At 55.6% G+C, this 11699-nt stretch overlaps 2 protein-coding genes across 2 annotated transcripts in view; one reads left to right on the forward strand and one right to left on the reverse strand.

Moving 5' to 3' along the window:
- Positions 1-7: 7 nt before the first annotated feature.
- LOC103760503 (antigen peptide transporter 2) lies at positions 8-6985 on the forward strand (the record flags this gene model as incomplete). Its single annotated transcript, XM_018069957.2, has 11 exons — positions 8-197; positions 1022-1130; positions 1208-1338; positions 1893-2098; positions 3296-3493; positions 4022-4150; positions 4230-4418; positions 4636-4809; positions 5222-5381; positions 5688-5815; positions 6401-6985. Coding segments are annotated over 11 exons (1842 nt in total), but the record flags the coding sequence as incomplete, so codon positions are not given.
- Positions 6986-7615: 630 nt separating this feature from the next.
- LOC108639155 (integrin alpha-L-like) overlaps positions 7616-11699 on the reverse strand; it is a gene marked incomplete at its 5' end in the record, with an annotated part of 14898 nt that continues 10814 nt past the window's right edge. Inside the window, 2 exons of the mRNA XM_029958654.1 lie at positions 7616-7688; positions 9612-9682. Of these exons, the coding sequence (XP_029814514.1) occupies positions 7616-7688; positions 9612-9682 (144 nt within the window). The remainder of the gene's footprint in view (positions 7689-9611; positions 9683-11699) is intronic.

Raw genomic sequence — 11699 nt, forward strand, 5'->3', positions numbered from 1 at the left:
GGCCACTGCGCTGGCCCTGTTGGCCTGGGCCACACCTCTGATGCCCGGCAGCGTCCCTGAGGCCTCTCCCGGTGTCCCCAAGACCCTCGGCGGTGTCCCCAAGGCTCCTGCTGCCTTCCGGAGGGTCCTGGCGCTGGCCTGGTCTGAGTGGAAAGTCCTTGGAGCCGCCTTCCTTTGCCTCATGCTGGCGGCCACTGGTGGGTGACGGTGCGGGGAGGGTGAGGGCACGCGGGGACGGCCACTGACCCCCCATTCATTGAGCCTTGCAGCCCCGAACTGGGGGCTGACTCCCCCCAGACTGGGCAGGGACCACCCCAAAGTTGGGTGTGGAGCCCCTAAATTTGATGTTGAACGCCCAGATTTGGAGCTGACTCCCTAAATTGAGTGGTGACCACTCCAAACTTGGGTGTTGAACCTCCAAACTGGGAGCCGACCCCCCCGAAATTGGGAGCTGATCCCCCAAATTGGGTGCTCACCACCCCAAAATTGGGAGCTGGCCCTCCAGAATTGGATCCTGGACCTCCAAACTTGGCTCTTCATTGCCCTAAATTGGCTGCTGAGCCCTATGACTGGGTGCTGACCATCCCAAAATTGGGTGCTGAGCCCCTACACTGGGAGCTGACCACCCAAAAATTGGGTGGTGACACCCCCATAATTGGGTGCTGACTACCCAAAAATTGGGTCCTGACCAATCAAACTTGGGTGTTAACCCCCACAAAGTTGGGTGTTGACCCTCAAACTTAGGGTCTGATGCCCAAAAATGGGTGTTGACCCCCAAGAAATTGGGTCCTGACCCCTAAAATTGGATGCTGAACCCCCAAAATTAGGTGTCAAACCCTGAAATTTGGTCTCAAATCCCTGCACTGGGCGCTGACACCACAAAATTGAGTCCTGACCCCTTGAAATTGTCTCCTGCCGCCACCAAATCACATCTTGTCCCCTCAATCGAGTCCTTCCCCCACAATCGGGTCCCCCCATGCCAGCGGTGGTGCCGCGGTGACATGGTCCTGGTGACACCCAGGGGAGACGGCGGGGCCGTACGTCACCGGGAAGGTGCTGGACGCCATCAGGAACAGGGACGGACTCACCGCTGGAGCTGTTGGGATGGTGGTGGCCACCGAAGCAGCCAGGTGGGTCATGGCATTCCCAGTGTCCACGCCCGTGTCCCCATGTCCCCAACGTCCCCAATGTCACTGTGTCCCCCCAGTGTCCTGTTCTCTGGGTGCCGTGGGTGGCTCTTCCTGCTGGTGGCAGCGCGTCTCCGGCAGAGCCTGCGCTTCCAGCTCTTCTCCCACCTGGTGCACCAGGACCTGGATTTCTTCCAGGGAATGCCGGCAGGTAATGGGACATGGCCCAGACCTGTCCCATCCCACCATCCCATGACTCCAGTCCCCATCCCACTATTACATCCTTTCCCTATCATCCTGTTATCCTATTTCCCATCCCATTCTACCCCACCCATCCATTATCCCATCCCACCATCCCACCCCCCTCATTCCCATTCTTACTATCCCATCCTTTTCTATCCTATCCCGTTTTCCCGGTCTCATTGTACTATCCTCTCCGAATCCCACTATCCTATCCCACTGCCCTGTCCTTATTCTCATTCCCATCCCACCATCCCATCCCCACTGTCCCATCCCTATCAGTCCATTCCCACCATTCCCATTGCCACCATCCCCTTTCCCATCATCCTGTCCTCCCAGTCCCCATCCCATCTTGTCCCCCCCATTATCCCATTTTGCTATCCCATTCCATATCCTGACCTTCATCCTATCATCCCATCCCACCATCTCCATTCCTGCCATCCCATCCCAACTGTCCGATCCTGCCCTGCCATTCCCATCCCATGTCCTCCCCCCCTGATCCCAACCTCCTTTCCTGCCCCGCAGCCGAGCTCTCAGCGCGGTTTTCCACGGAGGTGCCGCTGGTGTCCATGGCGGTGCCGAGGGGAACCAACCTGCTGCTCCGCAGCCTGGGAATGGCACTGGTGGTGGGGATGGCCATGGTGTGGCTGGCACCGGGGCTGGCACTGCTGGCACTGCTGGAGCTGCCCCTCGGAATCACCACCCGCCGCATCCACAGTGCCCGGAAACAGGTTGGGAATATGGGAGGGGAGGAGAGGTGGAAAGGGGACACAGAGGTGGGATAATGGAGTGGGAATGGTGGGGGTGGGATGGAGAGCAGGGGAATGGGATGGTGGGGATGGGAATGGTGGGGATGGGAATGGTGGGATGGGATGGGATGGGATGGGATGGGATGGGATGGGATGGGATGGGATGGGATGGGATGGGATGGGATGGGATGGGATGGGATGGAAACCGGGTGTACAGGATGGGATGATATGATGGCAATGCTGGGGATGGGGCAGGATGGAGTGATGGAGATGGGATGGAATGGGATGTGATGGGTTAGTGAAGATGGGATGGAGAGCAGGGTCATGTGACAGGGGATGAGTTAGGATGGGATGGGGACAGGATGGAATGGTGGGATGGGGACAGAGGCATGGGGTGGAATAGAATGAGATGGTGGGATAGGGTGTATATCAGGGGATGGGCCAGTGGGGATAGGATGAGGATAACAGGGAAGAGACTGCACAGAATTGGTGGATTTGGGAGTGGTGGGATGAGGCTATGGAGATGGGACAGAATGGTGGGATGGGATGGGGATGGTGGGTACGGGAATGCTGGGATGAGGACCAGGGTGATGGGATGATGGGATGGGATCAGGTGGGATGGAGACAGGATGGGACAGTGGGGACAGGACAGTGAGATGAGAAAAGAGATGGGATAGGAATGGATGGAATGGGGGGATGGGATGGTGGAATGTGTACTGGGGGGGACTGGATGGTGGGATCGGGATGGTGTAGAAGAGACGGGATGGCACAGCTGGGATAGGAATGATGGGAACAAGATGGGATGGGGATGGGACGGGATGGGATGGGACAGGATGGAACAGGATGGGATGGTTAGATGGAGACCAGAGAGATGGGAGTGGGGAAGGTGACCAGAGGAATGGGATGTTGAGAATGTGAATGGGGGGGATGGGATGGGAGAGTGAGAATGGGGACTGTGGGATGGGGGCTGAGAGATAGGATGAGATAGCAGGATGGGAAGTGGGAAGGATGGCATGATGGCATGGGAATGGTGGGGATAGAAGGGAGACCACGGGTGCAAGATGGTGGGAATGGAATTGTGAGTTTGCGATGGGTGTGATGGGAATTCTGGGGATGGGATGTGGATGGTGGGCCAGGAGAGTAGTCTGGGAAAGCTGGGCACCCCCCATGCCTCCACAGGCGCTGCAGCGATCCATGCTGGAAGCATCCGCCCGGACGGCCTCAGAGGTGCAGGAATCCATCGCCGCCATTGAGACGATCCAGATCTTCTCAGCAGAGGAGGAGGAGGAGGAGCGGCACAGCCAGAACCTGGACAAGGAGCTGAGGCTGAAGGAGCGGATGGAGTTGGAGCTGGCAGGATTCACCCTCATCCATAGGGTCAGGGGGGCTGGGAATGGGAATAGCAACACCAGGAATGGGGACAATGGGATCAGGGATGAGGACACTGGGATGGGGGCACTGGGAGCAGGATGGGGACACCCAGGAAAGGGGACACCAGGAGCTGGGATGGGGACAGCAGGAATGGGAGTGGGAAGACCAGAATAGGGACACTGGGATCGGGAAAGGGGACACCAGGAGCTGGGATGGGGACAGCAGGAATGGGAGTGGGAAGACCAGAATAGGGACACTGGGATCAGGGATGGGGACACCAGGAATGGGAATGCCAACACCTGCAGGATGGGGTCTCCAGGACAAGGGATGTGAACACCAGAATCAGGAATGGGGACACCAGTAAAGGAAGTGGGGAGACTGGGACAGGGATACCAAGACCAGTTATGGAGACACTGGGAATGGGGACACCAGGACGAGGTTGGGGGCACCGGGACTGGGATGAGGACACCAGGGACAGGATGGGGACACCAGGTGCGGGAATGGGGACACCAGTATCCCTGTTCCCACCTACAGGTCCTCCGACTGGCCATCCGGGTCCTGGTGCTCTTCCGGAGCCACCAGCAGCTCCGTGATGGATCCATCACTCCTGGGGTCCTCGTCACCTTCCTGCTGTACCGGGACACGGTTGGCAGCCATGTCCAGGTGATCCCATGGAATCCATGTGTCCATCCATCCATCCCCGTTTCCATCCATCCTGGTGCCACCCCCTCCCCTTCCCCAGGTGCTGCTCATCGGCTTCAATGAATTCATGACCAACATGGCTGCTGGGCAGAAAATCTGGGAATACCTGGATCAGGAACCCACGAGGGACACTGGGGGGACACTGGAGCCTTCCAAGCTCCGGGGCGACATCACCTTCCAGAGGGTCTGCTTCACATATCCCGGGAATCCAGAGCGCCCTGTGCTGAAGGTGGGTCTGAGGGGAATGGGGATTCCCAGGCGTGGGAATTCCGATGTCATTCTGCAGGATGTGTCCTTCGAGGCAGATCCAGGGGAGGTTGTGCATTCCCAGGGATGGGATGGTGTCATCCTCTCCGTCTTGCAGGATATGTCCTTCAAGGCATATCCTGGGTAGGTGTGGATTCCCAGGGATGGGAATTCCAGCATCACCTGTCTCCATCCTGCAGGACGTGTCCTTCGAGGTGCGTTCCGGGGAGGTGACGGCACTGGCAGGGCCCAATGGGAGCGGAAAGAGCACAGCCGTGGCACTGCTGGAGCGGCTGCGGGATCCTGGGAGCGGGAAGGTGCTGCTGGATGGGATCCCACTGCAGGAATATGAACACCAGTACCTACACCGGCAGGTGGAGAAAGCAGGGAGACTGGGAAAACCAGGAACAGGATGGAGACAATGGGACAGGCATGGGGGCTGAAATGGAATTGGGACCTGGGAGACAGGGGTGGGGGCATTGGGAAAAGGGATGGGTACACCAGCGACAGGATGGAGACACTGAGGTGGGATGGGGACAGTGGCAAATGGGATAGGGACACTGGGTACAGGGATGAGGACAGTAGGAAAAAGGATGGGGACACCAGGCATAGGAATGGGGACAGTGGGAAATGGGATGGGAACATCAAGGATGGGGTTGGGGATAGTTGGATTAGGGAGGGAGACCATGGGGACAGTGATGGGGACACCAAGACTGGGATCGGACCATGGAACAGGGATGGGGACACCGGGAGCTGAGACGGCTCACAGGCTCGGGGCCGGGGCAGGTGGTGCTGGTGGAGCAGGATCCTCTCCTGTTTTCCGGAACGATCCGTGAGAACGTTGTGCTGGGGCTGGAGTGCTGTGAGGAGTCGGAGCTGCAGGAGGCGGCCACTGCTGCCGGAGCCATGGAGTTCATCCAGGGGCTGGAACAAGGCTGGGACACCGGTGAGAGCTGGGGGGTCCTGGAGGAATCCTGGGGCCAGGGACTTCATCTCGGGGTTGGAGTGGGACTGGGACACTGGTGAGAACCGGGGGGAGCTCCCAGGGGAATCCTGGACCCAGGGGCTTCATCCCAGAGTTGGAGTGGGAGTGGGACACCGGGGAGAGCTGGGAGCATGGGGGCACCCCTGAAATGGATCCTGCTGGTTTTGGGATACTCTGGCAGAGGTGGCTGAGGCCGGGGGCGATTGGCAGGGGGATGTGGGAGACCCCAGGGGCTGGATCCCACTGATCCCATGGGATCCCCCGCAGAGGTTGGGGAGCTCGGGGGGCGGTTGGCGGCGGGGGAGCGGCGTCGCCTGGCCCTGGCCCGGGCCCTGCTCCGGCGTCCGACTGTCCTAATTCTCGATGAGGTGCTGGATGATGGAGACGAGGGGGCGGTGAGTGGGGTGGGATGAGGGGGATTGGGTGGGACTGAGGTGAGATGGACAATGGAGGGATGGGATGGCTGAGATGGGACTGGGGGGAGGGGATGGTAGGAATATGAGGTAGTGGGATGGTGGTGGGAATGATGAGATGAAGACAAAGGAATTGGATGGGATGGGGTAGGTCAACAATGTAGGGAGTGGGAAGGTGAGAAGAGGCTGGGGAAATGGGACAAGATGGTGGGATGGGAGTGGTGAGGATGGGATAAAAGCCAGGTGGATGGGATGGTAGCAAGTTGAGATGAATGGATGAAGATAAAGAGATGTGATGGGGCTGGATGGGATGGTGTAGGAATGGTGGAGTTGGGAATGTGGCAATGAGGACAGAGAGATGGAATTGGATGGGATGGAGGGGTTGCGGTGGTGGGAATGGGGTGGGATGGGACAGTGTGGATGGGGACAGTGGGGAGAGGACAGGAAAGTTGGAGTGGAGATGTGGGTGGTGAAGGGGTGGGGTGGGATGGGTTGGTTGGGGTGGGATGGGATGGGATTGGGTGGGGCAGGGTTGGATGGGATGGGATCAGGGTTCTCTGGCCCCAGGCGCAGCGCTGGGTGCGCACTGGGCTCGCCCGGACCGTGCTGGTCGTCTCCCACCGGCCGCGGGTGCTGGAAGCGGCCGATCGCCTCGTGGTGCTGGAGCGCGGGGCCGTGGCAGAGGCAGGAACACCGACGGAGCTGCGGGAACGCCACGGGGCCTACAGCCGCCTGCTCCAGGGTGGAGGTGGGACCGGGCGGCCCGACGCCACGGGAGAGGGAGGCAGGGAATAAAGGGAAATTGGTGTCCCCATTCCTGGTGTTTGTGTCCCATCCCTGTTTCTAGTGTCCCCAGCCCCTGTGTCCTGCAGGTCCCTCATCCCCCCATCCCCTGGATCCCCACTCCCTGTGTCCTTTTGATTCTTCTCCCCATTCCACCAGGGATGGGAAGTGTGGGGGGGGTATAGCGAGGGGCTTAATTTCCAGCTGGGCTTAAAACCACAACAGTGGGGACATGAGGGACACGTGGTGGGCAGGGACACAGGGAACACAAGGACCAAAGTAAAACTTGTATGTTTAAGACAGTTTAATAATTGTAAATAAAGTAAAATGCAATAATAATGGTAAATGATAATAATAATGGTAATAAAAAAGAGAAAACAAAGTGATACACAGTACAATTGCTCACCACCTGCAGACTGATGCCAGACCCCTTTGCCCACACCCAGATAGGCCCCTTCCAGATACCTGCCCCCAGTTTGTATCCTGAGCATAATAATCCATGGTGTGGAATATCCCCTTGCTCAGTTCGGGTCCCCTGACCCAGCTGTGCTCCCTCTCAATTTCTTTTGTGAATCTCGTCAGTGGCAGAGCAGGAGACAAGGAAAAAAGAGTCCTTGACTCAGGATAAACACGACTTAGAAAAAAACCCAAACCATTGGTGTGTTATCAGCACCATTCTCATTCTGAATCCAAAACATAGCACTGGTGGGATGTCAGAGAAGGGAGTGGAGGAGTGCAGGATAAGGGGGTGCAGGAGGGTGCCACTGTTGAGGAATGGGGAGTTCAGGGGGGTCCTGGTACTGAGTGTCTTAGGTTAAAGACAATGTGTGCTAGGAGGCGGGACCTCTGAGGGAATAAAAACCCCTCCCTCCCAGACTTCTTGTAAATATGAGACCTACAAGCAAGGCGTAGAAACAAAATGACAGTTTACTAAAAAGAGGGAACAAAACAGAACAAAAGCAACACCCACACAATAACAGAGAAAAATGTCACCCACTTTTATTCTTCCCAGTTCTCACACAGTTTGTGCAGCACCGACTCCTCACAGCCGCCCTGCTTGGTGTGGCTACAACTGCACCGAAAGGGAACGTGCTACTCAGCTGGTTGAAAGCTTCTCTTACAGTGTTGTTCTTTGTTTAGTATATATTTATTTATATTTATATATTTAGTAAAGAACCTACATTTTTGCCTGAAAACCTCTTAATTTTAAAGCTATAATACTTTGGAGGAGGGGGTCTTCTTTCTATTCCAGGAAGGTTCCTGCCTTCTTTGACTGACATTTGTCTTTAAACCAAAACAAAATTTTGGTGCCCAAGTGAGGCATCGAGAGAAAAGTTGGAAAAAGAATAACAGTTCTTGGGTAATCCATTTCTGTATTGGATATAGAACCCCGTAGGCATCATGCTATTCAATTTTTTGTTTTTCTGATACCTATTCATGCAGAAGCATATGGGTTCATAGGCAGGTTTTTTGACCTGGGTCCTCAAACCAAGACAGCTGTGGCTATTGTTGATTTCCTACATTGGATTCATGACACTGTGAATTCAACGCTGTAGGTCTCGTGGAATGTATTTTCAAGGTTGTCTTCCTGCCCTTGCCTAACCTATTACCTCTGGGGGTTAGTGATAATTGGCATCAAGCCTTGGGGAGAAATGCAGGGGAGGTTTTTTTCCCAATTCTTCACCCATTTCCTATTCAGGTCTGCTACAACAGCTTTGGGGAAGTTTAAATTCCCTCTAGATGCCAGAGATACCTTTCTCTTTGTGCTTTGTCTGCAAGCTTGTGTCATTATGGCCTATCTTATTTACGAAGCTAGGGAAGGATCCTTCGAGAACATGTTCCACCCCAGGGGCAGAAAACTTTGAGTGGCCCAGGTTGTGGGAGGACATGGGTAAGTTCTTGGAAAATTGTTCTGCTCCAATGCCATGGAAGTTCACCCTTGAACAACTCCAGGATCCCACAAAAGTAATGAGATCTGTGAGGGAGAGATGCCGTGGTAGTTGCATGCGAGGCTTTGGCCACTGCCTACCAAAATCTGCTTGGTCTGGTGCAGCACCTCCAGGGGGAAGAGAGTAAAACACCTGGCACCATGGTGACTCAGGATGTAGCTAAACTAGGAGAACAGTCCAGGCCAATAGAAGTTGCCCCTATCCAAAAAAAGGAAATATAAGACCAAATCAGTTCGTCCGGTGGACGATGATGAGGAGGCAGCACCCTCACAGATAGCAGACCCACAGCCAGAGAGCATCACTGAGTCCCTGTCCTTTGACAACCTCTGCAGTCTGCAGAAAGATGTTAACACCCGAGTGAGCCCATTTTCACCTGGTTGGTCCGAGTTTGGGTCCTTATGGATGAAGGCTTGCAACGTGATGGCACCGAAACGAGGTTTTTGGGATCTCTGGTCCAGGATGTGGGCATTGAGCAGGTGTTTCTGAGGGAATCAAAATCCCTTTCTCTCTGCGCACAGCTTCTAACAAGTGTGAGAGAGAAGTTTGCTTATAGGGACAGCCTGCAGGAGCATCATCATAAAGTGGCCTGTAAGACCATGGAGGAAGGGATCCTATGCCTGAGGGAAATGGCACTGTTAGAGGTACTTTTTGGAAGGGACAGGCAACCCAATAGCAACCCCAACCGGGTCAGGTGCACGTCACAGATGTGGTGGAGCCTTTCACGCCAGGGGCCATCCAGTCTCCTGGTGTCTACATATTCTGAGGGAAACTGAGAGACAGTGGGCTCTGTAACAAACTCAGAATGTACGGTGGCATGGTCCATACCCCACTACAGGCCCTTATTTCTACTGCAGGGACATTGGTTGAGAGTCTTGAGGCACTAAATGCAGAGGCAAAAGATGAACAGAAAAATCTCAGAGGAGAGATTAAGGAGAACAGTTTCCATGTGGCAGCAGTGTGAACCAGAGCCTCCGAGGTCAGAGCCAGATGACCTCCAGCTAGAGAAAGGGGACAGACCCCATGAACTGAGCTGTGGTCCTTCCTACTTGACCATGGGGAAGACAAGAGACAGTGGGACAGGAAACCTACCCGTGCCCTGGCAGGGCGAGGACAAGAACTGAAGGAGAGAGAAAAAAGGAAGTCAGTGAGAGTAAGTGCAGTGCAGGTTTTCCATGGGCAAGGATCTGACCCGCCAGAAGGTACCTCCCATGTGTATTCACAGGATGTGAAAGAGCTGTGATGGCCATAACCAAGACCAGTGTTAGAGGGGCCCTGCCTCTAGCCAGGTAGAGGCACGGGACAACCGTGTCTATTGGACTGTGTGGATCCGATGGCCTGGCACATCAGACCCACAAGAACACAAGGCGCTGGCTGACACTGGTGCTCAGTGTACGTTAACGCCATCAGGACAGGTAGGACCAGAGACTATTTCCATTTCTGGGGTGACAGGAGTGTCTAAAGACAATGCTGGAAGCTGAAGTGAGCTTGATCGTGAGGGACTGGCAGAAACACCCCCTTGTAACTGGCCCAGATGCCCCATTATCCTAGGCATTGGCTACCTCTGGAATGGGTACTTCAAAGACTCAAAAGGACATTGATGGGCCTTTGGAATTGCTGCTGTGGAAATAGAAGGGATTAAGCAAATGAACACATTGCCTGGACTGTCACAAAATCCTTCTGCTGGGAGACTCTTGAAGGTAGACGAACAGCAGGTGCCAGTTGCCACCTCAACAGTGCATTGCTGCCAGTACTGAACCAGTCGACACTCGGTGATCCCCATCCACAAGAGGATCCCGGAACTGGAGAGCTGAGGAGTGGTCAGCAAGACCCACTCACTCTTCAACAGCCCCATTTAGCCTGTGGGTAAGTCTGGTGGAGAATGGAGACTGACTGGACTATTGTGACTTGAATGAAGTCACCCCACTGTTGGGTGCTGCTGTGCTGGACATGCTGGAGCTTCCACACAAACTGGAGTCCAAAGCAGCTGAGTGGTGTCACCACTGACATTGCAAACATGTTTTTCTCCATTCCTTTGGCAGCAGAGTGCTGGCCACAGTTTGCTTTCACTAGGAGGGGTGTACAGTACCCCTAGAATTGACTGCTTCAGGAGTGGAAACAAAGCCCCAGCATCGGCCATGGACTGATCCGGGCCGCACTAGAGAAGGGTGACGCTCCAGAACACCAGCAGTACCTCGATGACATCATCATACAGGGGAACATGGCAGCAGAAGTCTTTAGGAAAGGAGCCCCTGTGATGCCCTGGTGACCCCTGGGCCATCCTCACTGACATCCTGGACCCCACGTTTTGGAGCCCTGGGTGGGTTTGGGGGTACCCTGGGGGCATTGCCCCCCAGATCTCCCAATTGCCCCCCAGTGGGCCAGCGCATCAATTATTTGACCCCATAAAACCTCCCAGTTTCCCACACTAGACATCCCAGTTGTCCATCCAGACCTCCCAGTTGCCTTCCAGTGGGCCACTACACACCCCAGTTCACAGAATCACGAGATCACTGAGGTTGGAAAATCCATCCAAGACCATCGAGTCCCACCTTGTGATCAACATCCCCCTTGTCACCAAGTGCCACATCCAGTTCCTTGAACACCTCCAGGGATGGAGACTCCACCACCTCCCTGGGCAGCCCCTTCCAATGCCTGACAATGCTTTCCATGGAAGTTTCTCCTGACATCCAACCTGACCCTCCCCTGGCACAGCTTGAGGTCATTCCCTCTCCTCCTGTCCCTTGTTCCCTGGGAGCAGAGCCCAACTGCCCCTGGCTCCCCCCTCCTGTCAGGGAGTTGCAGAGCCAGAAGGTCCCCCCTGAGCCTCCTTTTCTCCAGGCTGAGCCGGCCCAGCTCCCTCAGCTGCTCCTGCTGCTCCAGCCCCTTCTCCAGCCCTGTTCCCAGCTCTGGACACGCTCCAGCCCTTCAGATTTCAGGTGCCCCTCACCTGTGTCAGGCACAGGGGTTCGGGCATTCCCCTGGGCCTGCGCCCACCCTGGGGGCTGGTACAGGCCACACAAGGAGGGAGGAGGGTGGGCAATGTGCTGCAGGGGGTTTAATGAACCCTGGGCCCCTCCCCTGTGTTCAGAACCAGCTTGGAGAGGGGGAGGGGCAGCGTCATGACCCTTCCCTCT

The sequence above is a fragment of the Manacus vitellinus genome, unplaced genomic scaffold (assembly GCF_001715985.3).
Source record: "Manacus vitellinus isolate BGI_N305 unplaced genomic scaffold, ASM171598v3 scaffold_165_pilon, whole genome shotgun sequence".
NCBI lineage: Eukaryota > Metazoa > Chordata > Aves > Passeriformes > Pipridae > Manacus > Manacus vitellinus.